Genomic DNA, 17,254 nt, shown 5'->3' with positions numbered 1-17,254 from the left:
CTAATCCGTGCTCTACATACTTAATTTCATGTTTCTAGGTTCAATATTATAGAAAATTCAAAAAGTACCTTTTAAAGAACGAAAAAGTACCAAAAAGTCCCCTTTAATAGGTTCTTACCTAGTCAAGGCCCTACATGCTAAATTTCATGTTTCTAGGTACAATATTATAGAAAACTCAAAAAGTACCCTTTGGAGAACGAAAAAGTACCAAAAAGTCCATTTTTATGTGTTCTGGCCTAATCCGGGCTCTACATACTTAATTTCATGTTTCTAGGTTCAATATTATAGAAAATTCAAAAAGTACCTTTTGTAGAACGAAAAAGTACCAAAAAGTCCCCTTTTATGTGCTCTGGCCTAATCCGGGCTCTACATATTTAATACCATGTTTCTAGGTTCAATATTATAGAAAATTCAAAGAGTATCTTTTGTATAACAAAAAAGTACCAAAAAATCCCTTTTTATATGTTCTTACTTAGTCAAGGTCCTACATGCTAAATTTCATGTTTCTAGGTTCAATATTATAGAAAATTCAAAAAGTACCTTTTGTAGAACGAAAAAGTACCAAAAAGTGCCCTTTAATGTGTTCTCGCCTAATCCAGGCTCTACATATTTAATTTCATGTTTCTAGCCAATAACAACGTAACGTGATGTTCATTCTTTGCTTTGTGTTTATAAACAAGAATGAAATTTTCAGAGGTGGTCTCGGATTTTTACTCATATCTTCGTTATTTATGGGCCGATTGGGCAGATTTTAAATAGCGTTCTATTCGACCGTATTTCCGATAGAATTATTGAAAATTCGGATCTCGCAGATATCTGGGGTCTTCTGAAAACTGATTTCAACATACACACAGACAGACAGACAGACAGACGGACATGGCTAAATCGACTCCGCTATCTATAAGGATCCAGAATATATTTACTTTATAGGGTCGGAAAATTATATTATAGATATTACAAACGGAATGACAAACTTATATATACCCTTCTCACGAAGGTGAAGGGTATAAAAACATGTTTAACAAAGTTTCCATTGCTTTTATATGGATTTGGAGTCTCTGAATCTAGCAATGCTGTTTAAAAATGTCTACCAGATATAATTTTTCCTGTTATAATAGGATTTAGTAAAAGTGCCCCTTTTATAGATTACAACTCAACCCTTTAGCTATTTGGTATTATCGATAACAACCTAAAATTTTAAGTTGAAATTTATTACAACATTTTTGAAAAAATTACAACTCAATAAAAGCAGTTGTACCAAATTAAAACTTAAAAACACAACTCAATTGTTTAGAACAGAGCAAAGCATTTTCTATGCACGCGTGCATTTCGATCGTTACTAAATTTACAACAACATACTCACATATATTAAAAACACATTCAGTCTCGTTTGAGCGTTCATTGAAGGTGGTTGTGTTGTCGCTTGTTTCATTCTTTTGTACATGAAAATCTGCTAATGCAGGGATGGAAAACTATGTATGTTTTTAAAATTATGAACTTTTGCAAAATAAATGTATTTTTAATGATTTTTTTTTAATCTCTTTAGCTGTTTTTAATATGTCAAAATTTATTTTTTTTGCAAATATGCCCAAATGGGTCTGAAAATACTTTATTTTTCAAAATTTTACCCGAATCTAAAAAACAGTGTTTGATTTGTATTTATATTTTATTGGAGAAATTTTACTTAAAAAATGTATCAAAATTATTATAAAAACAAACCAATTAAAGCAATTAAATCTTATTTATGAAAAAATTAATTAAGTAAAACAAAAACAATGTATATTTCACTATTCATAAGAACTATACTGTATAAAAAAAGATAATTTTTTAAAAATATTCTATAAAAAGGGAAATTTTCGAAAAATTGTATTAAATTTGTTGGTTCGTGACATCGTCCCCTTTAATAGGTACATTTTCCATAATAAACTAATTTTAATCTAAAATGCTTTCTTAAATAGATACAAGTAAAGAAGTCTAATGACATTTACAAATTTTAATCTAAACAAGTTATAGTGCTATATTCGGCTGAGCCGAATCTTAAATACCCTCCACCAGCTACTTTTATATTAATACTTTTCTAATTGATCAAATATTTGTAGAAATAAGTTTTTTCATGTCTTAAATAGAAAAAATCCCAAGATTTAAACAGCTTAAATCTATTACAATTCCAAGATTTATTGAACATTACAAACGCCATTTTCTTTATATGTATTTTTATAGCGCTTAGCGATATTTAGTAATTTGCATGTATGCGTGTGTGAACGATTTAAGGATTTTCCAAATACATATATATAATTTTGTTCTACACAAATTGATAATGATAACTAGTTAAACACGGTTAAAGCGCTTTTAGGGGCAGGACCTAGTATGGGAGATATGACCAATTATAGACCGATCGTAAAATATTCTTTAAGCAAAATTTCTGTACATAAAAGCTATATTTCAGTAAAATTTTGTATCAATATCGTAACTTAGTAATAAGTAATGTATGTTTATGTGATTTTCTGAAGGAAACCTTGTATGGGACCGACCGTACCCGTGTTATGAACCGATCGTGAAAATTCTTGAAATTGAATTTTTGTATACAAAACTAATATTTGTGCCAAATTTTGTATCAATAGCTTTATTTGGTAATGAGTAATGTGAGTTTAAGAGATTTTCGTAAAAGGACCTTGTATGTGAGCTATGACCAATTAAGTATATAAAGACAAAATTTAAAAATTCTGTATCTATATCATTATTTGGTAATGAATAGTGATTTTCATTTAAGTGATTTTCTGGAGAGCTATGACCAAATATGGACAGATCGTAAAACAATTTTATAGTTTAATTTATATATATATATATATATATATAAGAGCAATATTTTTGCTAAATGTATGGATATCAATATTTGGTAATGAGTTATGTGCGTTTAAGTGATTTTCGGGAGAGAACCTTGTATGGGAGCTATGACCAAGGATTGACAGATCGTGAAAAAATTTTGAAATAAAATTTATGTGTACAAAAACAGTATTTATGCCAAATATTTTATGGGTAACACTATTTGGTAATGAGCTATGTGCCTTTTAGTGTTTTTCTGAAAGGGACCTTGTATGGGAGCTATGATCAATTATGGACCGATAGGAAAACAATTTCACAGTAATATTTCTGTACATATAAGCAATACTTGTACCAAATTTTTATGTGGATATCTTAATTTAGTAATGAGTTTTGCGCGTTTAAGTGATTTTCGGGAGGGGACCTTGTATGGGAGCTATGACCAATTATGGACCGATCCAAAAAAACTTTCTTAGTAAAATTTCTGTATATAAGAGCAATACTTGTACAAATTTTATATGGATATCTTCATTTACTAATGAGTTATGTGGTTTTAAGTGATTTTCGGGAGGGGTCTTTGTATGGGAGCTATGACCAATTATGGACCGATCCGAAAAAAAATTTCATAGTAATATTTCTGTATATAAGAGCAATTCTTGTACCAAATTTTATACGGATATCTTCATTTGCTAATGAGTTATGTGGTTTTAAGTGATTTTCGGGAGAGGACCTTGTATGGGAGCTATGGCCAATTATGGACCGATCCGAAAAAAAATTTCATAGTAATATTTCTGTATGTAAGAGCAATACTAGCACCAAATTTTATATGGATATCTTAATTTAGTAATGAGTTATGCGCGTTTAAGTCATTTTCGGGAGGGGACCTTGTATGGGAGCTAGGACCAATTATGGACCGATCGGAAAAAAAATCATAACAATATTTCTGTATGTGAGAACAATAATTGTACCAAATTTTATATGGATATCTTAATTTAGTAATGAATTATGTGCGTTTAAGTGATTTTCGGGAGGGGACCTTGTATGGGAGCTATGTCCAATTATGGACCGATCCAAAAAACTTTTTCTCCGGATCAATTCTGTTGACATAAGATTTTAACTTGTAAAATTTTGTGAAGATATCGACATTGTGACGGAAGTTATTAACAAAAAACTGATTTTCCGGGAATACGTACTTTTGTATGGGAGGTATATGAAATTGTGGACCGATTATTACAATTTTCAGCAGGAATCAAGCTCTTATGCAGAAAAGAATGTGTGGTGATTTTCATGGAAATACCTTGCATAGTTTTCGAGAAAATTACATCAAAATGTGTAAAAAATGCTTATTTTTTTCGATGATGTTTTAAATTTTGATTCATAACTTTTCCCGGTATGAACCGATTTTGCTCATTTTCAATACCAAACTGCTTAGGGCAATAATGAATATTTTCTGTGAATTTGGTTGATTTACTTTGCTTCGTTTTGACGTGAGCGTGTTTTATACAGACAGGACCAAGAATATATATACTTTCATATATATACCCTCTATCACCACTGATGGTGGTGGAGGGTATAAAAACTAATATTTTTATTTAAAACACCACCATTTCAAAATTAAAATTTTCCATGCCTGTGTTGAATTCAATATGAGAGTACAAATCGTTCTCTTTTCTTATTTGTCGCTCTTGCAAAAACTGACCAATAGCAGGCGTTGCCTGGCTCTGGTTTAAATATTTTTCTTTTTGGAAAAATCGAAGTAAAGTTTTTTTAAATTGTCTTAAATATCATTAAAAAAGAAAATACGATGTCATAAACTTTTCGCCTAATTTTATGACAAAAAACATCTGCTATGGAAACATCAACACAATTTCAACTGAAATGAGTTGTAATTCATAGTACCAAAAATAGTTAAGTTGTTTTAAAGTTGAGTTGTTTCTGTTTCAACTCAACTGAGTTGAGTTGTAAACCGTAATAGGGGCATAAATTTCCCCAAATTGTATTTAAAAAAATACCTATTTCGGCGGGTCTTTGCGGTTACAATTTTACTGCAGAGACATTCCTTGGAATTTCCTTTAAGAGATAAATGTAGTCACTGGACGGGCTTCGGCGGTCGTTTTTTTGGCAAGCTATATAATATTGTAAAAATAAAAAAATATTTATATATTTTCGACTCAAGTTTAAAGGACTAAAACGGGACAAGGGTGAGTCCAGTGAATATAAAAATTACATTAAGTAAAAGCTGATTCCAATATTTATATAAGTTTTGAAATATATATTTATATGTGGTAAAATGATTGAGATATACATATAATATTTCGATATACACTAATAAATGAACTAATAAATTCACTACACCACTTATGTTGTTGTTTTATTGTGCGTTAACTAATAGTTTTCATACACAAAGTACTATTTCCATTTTGGAGTTAAAATTATATATATATATATATATATATATATATATATATATATATATATATATATACATATATATATATATATATATATATATATATATATATATATATATATATATATATATATATATATATATATATATATATATATATATATATATATATATATATATATATATATTTATATCGCACTAAGTAATCACAAAGCTCTTAAAGGCAAATATTGAAAAAATTTTATTTTTAGTTAAAAAATATTTTTTTTTGATAGATAGCCCTTCAAGGAAATAGTATAAGCTTTTTTAAGGAAAAAAGGGCCTATTTTGAAAAAAAAAAAAAAAATAAAAAAATGATTTTGGAAAGAATGAAGAAATAGCTATCTGAACTCCTTTGGACAATTTTTACTAGGACCAATAGGTGAAAAGTTACACTCATTTGAATAAAACCCTGTATGACCAAAATGTCAAAATTTCACCCCCTCTGACTCCGGCAGTTCTTGACCGATGAAGCTATGGCATACTATCCCTTTGTACTAACCTTGGTGAAAATTTCGTCCAAATCGGAAGACATCGATTTTTAAAATTGGTTCACTTCACACGAAATTCCCCATATGTATATTCTAACACATTTATACGATTTTAATCATTTTAGAATGTAAAGCTACGTTCAGACTTGTAAAATATTTGGTCAAAATATTTGTTGTAAAATATTTATAAAGTTGCGTCAAACAAACGCAATATCTATTTCATGTTCAGACTTGAACAAATATGTATGTGATGTTATTGTGCAAAAATAATTTGGTTGAAACACACACATATGTTGAAACACAAACATATGTTTTGCAGCCACAGTATATCGTATATTTTCATGCAAGAAAAAAACAATTTACCAATTTGTTTTATTTTAACTATTTTTATTAGGTTTAAAATTAAATTTATGTAAAAAAAGTGTATAATATTAATATATAACACGATTGAAAAAACTTTATTTGTCGAATCTGAACGTAAAATATTTCATGTTATAAAATATTTTCATAAAACAAATTGATTTACCGGCAAATAAATATCCTTGAGTCAAAGATATCTTAATAATGGTACCTCCCATTTTCATTATTACTTTACTAAAAGTACTTTATAATATCAACAACAACATATAAAAAAATCAGAATTAGACCATGAAGGGATCAATAGAAAATCTAATTTTAGTAAAATAAGGGGATCAATAGAAAATCTAATTTTAGTAAAATAATCTATTTAACTTCTGTACAAATTTTAAATTTTGAATTTAATTTTTTGATAAATCGAATAAAATTTTAAAAAACAAAATATAAACATTAATAAATTTTATAATTATTAATGTTTAATAAATTTTATAAATAAAATTTGAAAAAAAAAAACAAAATATATACATTAATAAATTTAAATATCTTTGACCTTAAGGGCCAATCTTTAGGTGAAAGATTAGCGATTAAATTAAAATTAATCCTCGAAAGATGTTTTTGAGTACTCAATTAGTTAATTTTGTTTGCAAGTTTAAGCGCCTAATGGAGGTGGTTTAATCTTAAGCACGAAATGCAGAAGTGTAAACAGCTGAGCAAAAAAATTAATAAAATTTTTATAAATATAAACATTAAAATGTTCTATTTATTGATTAGTATAAATTATGGACACTTCAAAATACATTTTTTTGTTTTTAATTTAAGTTTTCATTAATTTCCATATTAAATTTACAATTGTCTTCTTATTTTTTATAAAATATGCATTGTTTTGATAATAAACAGTGACATTTTCTGTTGTTTTGTATGGCAACACTGCGAAGTTTAATCTTGTACTCAAAAACATCAAATGGTATTAACATTGGATTAAATTTATTTTTAGATTAACTAATCTATTTATTAATTGCCATTTGATTGCCAACTCAAAAACCCGGTCTAAGTAGTCAAATATAATTGAGTAATTTATATATTGATTATTTCATTATACATATGTATAAAATACATATATGGGAAAATTGTTCACAAAATTGCAAAACTTTAAATGCTCATAAATTAAAACTCGAGCTAACTTTTTTAAACCTTTTGGGGATTTTGGTATACTAATGGTCTACTTTCATTTTCCGTTGGTCTCGGGAAAGATTTTCTTGTTGCACAGTGCTATTTTTCAAATTTGTCATGGAATCTTATACCTAAATTATTAATTATTTGTTACAAAAATTTGGAAATATATAATCCAATTGATAGTTTTATTAAAGGTCATTACAAAATTGTAAATTAATTCGAATAAAACAAAAATAATAAATTTATACTTTTACATTTTTCTATTCTAGAAACAATACATATTTTTGTATCGAGCTTTATTAGATACTGCACATTTAGGCATTACCGAAATAAATGCTGTTGGTTTGTCAAATGCGATTGAAAATCTTAAATCAAAAGCTGAAGACGAAAGAGAAAAGTGCAAATTGGAAATAGAGTTTGAAGTAAGTAGTAAGCGATAATTATGCTATATTATTATTATTATTATTATTATTATTATTATTATTATTATTATTATTATTATTATTATTATTATTAAGAAATTTGTTATGTATGTACACTGCGAATCACTTAACGAACATACATATCTTTTCAATAAAATGTTGGAGTACAAAATTATGGAAATTTTAAGTACATATTCTTACTCCAATTGTATTTTCCGTCTCAAATGCAAATTTGACAGTACCATATTAGAATATGGCACCCCTCACCAAAACTCTGCCTTCTCCGGTGTACTTACGATGAAAATGTATTTCTTCATCCTTATTAAGTCTTATATATAATGGATATATCCATCTGACCCATTGATATTTCAAGTCATTGTATTCGTTGCATATTGGACGCCCTGAGCTTTAAGATTCTAATTCAATTGTGGTTTCTTTTGAAGCTTTCGACAAATAAATTAAATGTTTTAAAAATGTCACTTTTATAGCCACATGTAGTGCTTAAAATAACCACATGGTTTGCACTTAATGGCACAGAAAATACAAAAATTGTTACAAAAATTACATGCTCTTTATAGAGCTTTGTACGAACATAGATCAGTAGCTCTGTGGTAAGAGCTTCTAACTACAAATCGATAGACACCAAGTTCAACCCCAGTTTCAGTAAATAACATTGCCAGTGGGTTGAAAATTTACTAGTTTTAGTTCATAGTGGCTATTGATATCGACGTTGTCGAACTAGTTCGTCGTACTGCAGGGTCCTTTCATATTTTTACTGTAGCTTTTAATCTTCCTAAAGTAACTGTATACAATATAAATATAAAGAAAGTGCGAAAAAGCACCAGAAAATACTCCAGTTTAAATTTTCATTCACTCAAGTCCCTTATTGCTTAGTTTTATGTTTTTAGGTTCATTATAATAGAAAATTCAAATAGTACCAGTTGAAGAACAAAAAAGTACCAAAAAGTCCCGTTTTATATGTTCTCACTTACTCCGGGCCCTACATGCTTAATTTCATGTCTATAGGTTCAATATTATAGAAAATTCAAAAAGTACCTTTTGAAGAACAAAAAGTCCCCTTTTATAGGTTCTCACTTAATCCGGGATCTACATGCTTATTTTCATGTTTCTAGGTTTAATATTATAGAAATTTAAAAAAGTTCCTTTTGAAGAACGAAAAAGTACCCCCTTTTATAGATTCTCATTTACTCCGGGCTCCACGTGCTTAATTACATGTTTCTAGGTCCAATTTACTAGAAAACTCAAAAAAGTACCAGTCGAAGTACGATAAAGTACCAATAAGTCCCCATTTATAGATTCTCATTTACTCCGGGCTCTACTTGCTTAATTTCATGTTTCTAGGTTAAATTTTATAGAAAACTCAAAAAGTACCAGTCGAAGGACGAAAAAGTACCGAAAAGTCCCTTAATTATAATATCATAGAAAACTCTAAAAGTACCAGTTGGAGAATGAAAAAGTACCAAAAAATATCACTTGGTACCGGTGTTCCAAATAACACCCCATTAGCATATTTAGTGTTTCTAAATCTAAAAATTGTATGTAAATGGGATCATTGTGTTTGAATAAAATCAAATTTCCCTTTTGGTACTTTTTTCGCCCTCATTAACGAAATACAAATTCTATTCCAAAAAGTTGCAACATCGTATTGGGAGCCCGTTATTATGTATTCATATGTATAAGAAAAATACCAAAAATAGGTACAATTTTCACCCCTTAAACGTCCGAATATCCAAAAACCATATTTTTATTTTTTCATCAAGTTATGAAGGGGTCAAAAATATTTATACCCTACACCACTTTAGTGGGGAGGGTATATTGGATTTGTGCTGATGCTTGTAACATACAAAAATATTCGTCCTAGACCCACCTTAAAGTATACCAATCGGCTTAGAATCGTTTTCTAAGTCGATTAAGCTATGTCCGTCCGTCCGTCCGTCTGGCTGGCTGTCCATGTAAACCTTGTGCGCAAGGTACAGGTCGCAATTTTCAAGATAATTTTATGAAATTTGGCACGCACGTTTTATTTGACCCAGGGACGAAGCCTATTGAAAATGGTTAAAATCGGTCCATTATTTCACCTAGCCCCCATAGAACAGAACCCCCCGAAAAGCGCTTCTGAGCTCATAATTATGTTAAATATACAGATATATCGATAAAATACGGCACAACTAAGTTTTATAGAAGTTTTGATGACCCTGCCAAATTTCATAAAGATCGGGCCACATTTGACCCTAGCTCCCATACAAAGTCCCCTTCAGAAAATTACTTGAATGTCCCAAATTAGCTTATAAACACAAATATCGCGATGAAATTCAGCACAATAAAATATTATGTCAATATAAATATATTCACAAAATTTTATCGGGCTTGGTCCATATTTGCCCCTAGCCCCCATATAAAGCCTCTTTCAGAAAATTAGTTTTTCATCCATAAATTGCTTAAATGTATCGGAACAAGGGGATATTGAAGATAAATGCTTTATTATGAAAAATAAATCACATTTAATATTCATAATTGGTGTAGGGTATCATATGGTCGGCCACGCCCGACTATAATTTCTTACTTGTTTTTGAATGTTCTCTGTTTTAAAAGATACATGGGGTGCAAAAAAAGTACCAGAATACAGTTTTTACCCGTTTATTCCCTAAAGGGGCCGAATTTGAAAAAAGTGCCAGACACCTGTCCGCTTATTTTTTATATGAAAGTTTAGGAGATATGAAGTTACCGAATTTACCCTTTTTTACACCTAATTCAATATTTTCTGTATATAGGAAGTGGCACGCCCACTATACCACAATTGTTCATATCTATACAAAATTTGAGGACTCTAGCTGTAGTAGTTTCTGAAATAGACTACTTTTAATACTTACTTTGCCTACTTGAAATATCAAAATAAAAAGTAGCCTGTAGTTCCTTCCAGGCATACACAAAGATACTGTGAAGAAAATTTCAAGAAAATCGGTCTAGCAGTTTAGCCGTCTATAAACTTCAAACAAATAAACAAACAAAACCAGAATTTTTTTGACTAATTGTCCTTCAGCTGTTCCAAAACATGTTAAAACTATTGCTAGAAACGCCCGAAATATGGACCTTGAAGCCACCGATGAGCAAAGATGCATAACTGACAGATTTCATTTAATTTTAATAAAATGAAGATGGGAAAGAACTATTATGCAATATTGAAAATTTCACTTTCCAGGACGTTTCTTCATTAGCTGCAAATTTGAATAAGATCTGCAGATCTGATTTGATACTTATGATTTTTTTGAAAATTTGGTAGCTCCAAAGTCCATAATTTTGGATTTTCTCTTAATAGTTGATGGGCCAGCGTCTATTGAAATTTTAGTTTTAGGATCCTTAGGAACTGCTGAGCTATTATTAGTCAAAATAATTCGGATTTTTCTATCCTTTAGTGTTGGTTTTACTAGAGGTCTTCTCCAATTATTAGCATTTTTTTATGTTCATTAGAAGGCACATCGTTAGTTTGGGAACATTGAACTTTATACAAAAAAATATTTTTGAAATATTTTGTTACGAAAGTAGTGTAAAATTCTTAATTCGGACTCGGAATTTATTAATTAATTAATTTCTGGCCTAATTGGTCCTCGCTATTTTCAATTCAATATTTAATTGAAATGTAATCGAAATTTATTTTTTTATCAAATTTAAATTTTAAACTCGTAAATTATAAAAAATAAATCCGATTACTTTCATATTTCAATTTTTTTATTTAAAGACTTAACTGAAATGCAAGTAATACGAGTTGCATATGTTTTGATGTAAAATGTATTCTCTTGTTTGAAATATAAAATTTATTATCTTAAAGTGTGCAAAATATAAAATAAAATTTCTAATTTGATAAAAAAAAAAATTTTATTAAAATTGAATTGTATGAATAATAACTTATTTATTGTTCATGATTACAACGTGATTTCATCATCCAATATTTTATCTCTTTTTGTTGCATTAAATCTACATTGTTGTTGTGATCTCTGTCTTACGCATGAAAATTACACGTGCAAATATTTGTAAATTGCACATTAAATAAATATCATATTACATAAACATAATAAAGTGCCTCTAAATAACACTTGTAATAGGAGTCATAACCAGTTTTAATTATCCTGAAATTATTTAATACATTTCATGTCATCTACTTGCGGTGTATGTTGATGTTGGTACCGGTCATAAACGAAGTCTCTAATATAGGACATGTAATACATAGTTACATGTTGACTGTAAAGGAGTCTCAAACGATGTTTTTTTTTACATTAGACAAAAACCGAAACCTACTATACATATACAAAGAATGTACAGAAAATACACCTGATCCTGATGATGATACTTTTTTTAAAGAAGAAATCCGCAAAGAATTTGCTGCTTTTAAAAAATCACTTAAATTACATGAAATTGATATGAATTAAGATCAAGCACAAATCAATATTAAATTAGTGAAATACGGAGGGAAATTTCAATTAGGATGGATGAAATCAAAGATGAAGTTAAAGATTGCAAACAACTTGTAAATTTGAATCATAAAATGATGAAAAAAAGTTCAATGAGTTGGAATTACAAAACCATGAATTTCAGTCACGATTAAACAGGTCAGATATTATAATAACTGGCCTTTCAAATGATCTTCAAAACCTTTCTGAAACTGTTAAATCTTTATGTTAGTATTTGAAAGTTGATATAATTCCTGATGATATTTTTTATATAAGACAAAAAAAAAAACGTTGTACTTATAACATTTGGCAGAATTTCTACACGCTACAAAATAATGTCTCAGTACATTAAATCGTTCTCATGTCGAAGGAGGAAATATCAGTACCAGAGTCTATTTAAACGACAATTACTCTTCTTTGGCGCAAAAATTCTTAAGGATTTGTTGGAACCTTGCAAAAAAAAAAAACATAACTCGCTATAGCATAATTAATCGTTAATAACTGAAAGCTAAATTAACAATGCCTAATGGTGATATCAAGACCGTTACAATTAATGAATGCATTGACCTTTTTAAAGTAGAAATTTAAATATTATATTTTATTTTAATTTTTATTAAACTTTTTTTTTAATTTTTTCTCATCCTCTTAAAAAACATCACATTTTTTTGTGCCATTTAATTACTTTTTTTTGCCATAAATTACATCATTTCTCCATTAACAATGGGAACCCCGCTATAAGTTAGTTCTAACTATAAGTCCTCATTCTTCAAAATTTATTTATGAGATCCTGTAGCACCACTAACTTGTATTTTAATTAAACAGCATAAATAGCTCAGATACATTTTTTTTCTTAAGTCATAAATTTATAACTATAGTTGGAGCTATCTTTGGGTTGGATCGTCATTGTTAATGGAGGTTATATACATGGTTAGGTTAGGTTAGGCATTTTATTTCGTAGTGAAAGTTTCAGAGTTTGTGAGTCATTATTTATTGAAGTTTTTACTAATAGTGTCTCAGCTGTAGTTGGGGTGGTGTATTTGCCTAACGGAAATATTGGTGTATTCGAGGAGTTGCATGGGGATTTATTTGATCAGTTTTATATACAATTACCATGGGTAATTTCAACTGCGAGAATTAGTTCTATATGTTCTAGATCTAGTCTTGAATGTGTACATAAATAACTGTTTACCTACACATTTATGTATACGTAACAACAGTACTTCCTTAATTGATTTTTTATGCATAGCCCGCCACAATTAGTAACGCATAAAGGACAGATGATTTTCCCTTTCATTTCCTCATACCACAGTCTCATATTCGTTTCCCTAAAATGTTCTACTAGTACACAAATGAATAGAATTGAATTCAAACAATATAAATAATAAGGTTCTAAGTCAATATGCGGAACAATTCGACATATCCCCAATATTTAATGCAAACGACGTGGATGTACAACTCTCTACGTTAAATAGTTTAGTAAATTTCTTACACAGTTTAGTTCCAACTTTTAGCATTAGACATAAATCTAGTGATGTTCCGTAACTGGATCAATTACATGCTAAGGAACAGATGGATAAGCTGCGAGATGTACGATATAACTATCAGGAAAAAGGTATTTCGCGGTATACCACAGGGTGGCATTTTGTCACCTTTACTCTGGGTTACCACGATTAATAGCCTCCTAAGTACCCTAACCGAGAAAGGACTTAGACCTGTCTGCTATGCAGACGATGTCGTAATACTTTTAAAGGGAAAGGAACCAAATTACTTGTGTAGAAGAGCTGAGGAGGCTCTGAATACGGCCTTGAGCTGGGCTCAACCGAGAGGCCTCAATGTTAACCCGGTAAAAACGAAAATCTGTCTTCTCACAAGAAAGACAAACATTTCTACGTATACTGAACCTTGCTTCCTGGGCAAGATGATACCAGTGACAGACAAAGTTAAGTGCTTAGGTGTAATTCTCGACCGGAAATTGAAATGGAGACACCACATAGAAGATAGGATCAACAAGGCACATCGGTGCTGGGCGATATGTAGGAGAACTATAGGCATGAAATGGGGTCTTAGTCCTACTATGACAAATTGGCTTTATAAAAGTGTAATTAGACCAATTCTAGCTTATGCTTCAATAATCTGGTGGACTGCTTTAGACAAAAAGTGCAACATCAAACTACTACAGGGAGTTCAGCGTACATGCTGCTTGGGAATAAGTGGTGCCATGTGTACTACTTCAACCAAGGCTCTGCAAACGTTGCTAGATATTCCACCCATTGAAACATATTTAAGATATGAGGCTCTTTATTTTAGGCGAACTGGCCAAAAGCGGTTATAGGAGCAAATACCAGTAGGAATCCCCTGTTACATGGATGGCTCTAAATTTGGGGGACAAAGTGGGGCTGGAATTCTATATTGAAGACCCAGAAACAGAAATATAACACCGTTTACCTAATCATAACACAAGCTTCCAGACAGAAGTACGAGCAATAACGGAATGCGTAAATTGGATTAGAATAAATATGGCGCCCACAGCGCTTAATATATTTACCGATAGCCAGAAGGGAATTATTAGATTGTAAGAAATCTTTAACTGAATACTCTCCCAGACAAAGGTTCACATCATATGGGTACCAGCCCACTCGGGAGTAGTCGGTAATGAAAGGGCGAATGTAATAGCTTTAAAGGGTAGGGAGCTCGAGGCAATTAACCTGACAAACGCAAAACCATTCGACGCAACAAAAGCTGAACTAAAAATATGGGTGAGAGAATCCCATAAGGCCTCTTGGAAAAATGAAACGGTGGGTAGAACCACGAAGATCCTATGGGGTGACCCTGATGATAGCAAGACGAAAAATCTCCTCAAAATGAGCAAGTCTGAAGATAGTATGATGGTACGTATTCTGAGTGGACACACAGGATTATGAGCACATCTATGCAAAATTGGGCGTGCGGATTCAGACGAATGTAGAGCATGTGGAGAGGACCGTGAAACTCTGGAGCACTTTCTTTGCCACTGGCTGGCATTCGTCGAAGTTAGGTCCAAGTATCTTGGAAGTGATGTTATTCCGGAAATAACATTCTTGACTAACACTGATTGGAAGATTCTTAGGAATTACGTTCAGGAAACTGAGTTTATGAACACTGAAAAATAATTCATTCAGTTCCCTTTTTTTCATGAATTGGAGCGCACAACAGGCCCGATAGTGGCCTAGGTGTATTTCTTCGGATTTGATGTAGTAAATATCCTCCTATCAACCTACTACTATTCGAAGAATACGTAGAAATTATGGCAGGAATTTGTTTACTAATGTAGATAACAAGTGGTTGTGAACTTTCTGAACTTAATGAGGTAGATTTAGAATCCATTGCAATTGGATTTTTGGACAACTTTTGCCCAAATAACATGGGGAATTATGACTTTCAAAACTTTATTGATGACGCTAATTGAAAATTATATTCCCATTTATTTCAAGAATACTTTATTATATTATAAATAATATCTTCGTGGTCTCCAAACTAGGTCGTATAGTTTCCATTGCTAAAGAAGGCAACTTCAATATTAATAATTTAAGACCAATATGATCGATTATTCGACATTTTCCAAAAACCGGTTTTCGAATAGTTGATTATGAAAAAAAACCGGTTGATATTTATGAAATACAGAAAAAACGGGTATTCACAACATTATATCTATTCATCTAGTACAAAATTAGATCTAGTCATCTTATTTACATTATTTCTTTAATGTAAAAAAATAGGTAAAAAGTGGAACACTTCTGTTAAACATAAGGAACTATGTAATCCTAGCTTATTCTAAAATCCCTGCTTAGGAAATTTTCATAGGGATTCCAACACTTCCATAATATTTCAGCTGCAAATTAATTATTTTAATTGGAATATAATCTTAAGATTGATAAAATTGTATCAAGCAGTTATTCCAATCAATTTTACAAATAAAATTTGTTAATTAATTAGGAAAATCAAAATAGTTTAACCTAAGGTGCTTTAGAAATATATAGTATTCGAAACCGGTTTTTAAAAAGTAAAAAAAAACGAATTATTCGATATTCAAAAAATCAACATTTAGAAAAAGGCAAAGCAGAAAAATATTAAAAAACTGCATAAAAAATTAATTTTTCTAAATTAATATATTCATATTTAAATAATCGATCTCAATATGAATCATACGGTGGATTAAGTTCTAGTGTTGGAGCCGTTACCTCAGGTGTCCCGCAAGGGTCCGTATTTAGTCACATACTCTTTCTTACATATTTAAATGATTGTATCACCTATTATGGAGAACAATTTTTGTAAACCGTACGTATTTGCCGATGACATTTTTAATTTTTAATTATGATTGTAACAATAATACTATGTGTGATATTCAGTTAAATAATCATATTGTGGCTATTCTTAATTGGATGTACCTAAATTTTCTGGAAATAAAATCATCCAAAACTAAGGCAATGTATTTTCATTTACCAACCCAATATTTTACTTACCCGAGAATTTACATTGGTAATCAATTAATAAACTTTATTAAGTAAATAAATTATCTTGGCATTACTATTGATTCCAATTTAAATTTTGAAAATCACATTAATTTTCTATCCAATCAAATTTCTTTCATTTTGAGATGATTATATGCTTTAAGATCTTATACTCCAAGATATATTAGACTTCGCTTGACTCATGCCTTTCTATTGTCAAAAGTTAATTATTGTTTGGAAGTTTATTCCGGGACTTTATCCACTAATTTAGACTATCCCGAAAGAGTCGTTAAAAAAGTGTTCGTTACATATTTAATATTCGCATACATGATCATGATCGAGTGTCTGAACTGTGCCTAAACTTTTGGGTTGTAATTTTCATAATTACTTACGATTGCGTCTGTTGCTACATTTTTATAAAATTATGAAATCAAGACAGGTTCGTTTTCACGTTGATGAGTTTATTTTTAATCACTCCACCCGTAGTATACAAATTGAGATACCACGAATTTATCTTTCGATTTTTGAACGCTCATATATAATTCGAATTTCGTATTTGGAATAATTTGCCTAGTTCTCTTAGATTATT

At 30.2% G+C, this 17,254-nt stretch overlaps 1 protein-coding gene across 1 annotated transcript in view; it reads left to right on the top strand.

Annotated features, from left to right (window-relative positions):
* The window catches only part of LOC119612032 (tyrosine-protein phosphatase 69D), a 314,226-nt gene that overhangs the window by 167,142 nt on the left and 129,830 nt on the right, over nt 1-17,254 (top strand). Inside the window, exon 7 of the mRNA XM_037967748.1 lies at nt 7,560-7,712. Within this exon, the coding sequence (XP_037823676.1) occupies nt 7,560-7,712 (153 nt within the window). The remainder of the gene's footprint in view (nt 1-7,559; nt 7,713-17,254) is intronic.

The sequence above is a fragment of the Lucilia sericata genome, unplaced genomic scaffold (genome assembly GCF_015586225.1).
Source record: "Lucilia sericata isolate MDLA Ls3-8-SP2 unplaced genomic scaffold, ASM1558622v1 Contig000033F_arrow, whole genome shotgun sequence".
Classification (NCBI taxonomy): domain Eukaryota; kingdom Metazoa; phylum Arthropoda; class Insecta; order Diptera; family Calliphoridae; genus Lucilia; species Lucilia sericata.
The sequence above is the reverse complement of the archived record's forward strand: the minus strand, read 5'-3'. Positions and strand labels throughout refer to the sequence as shown.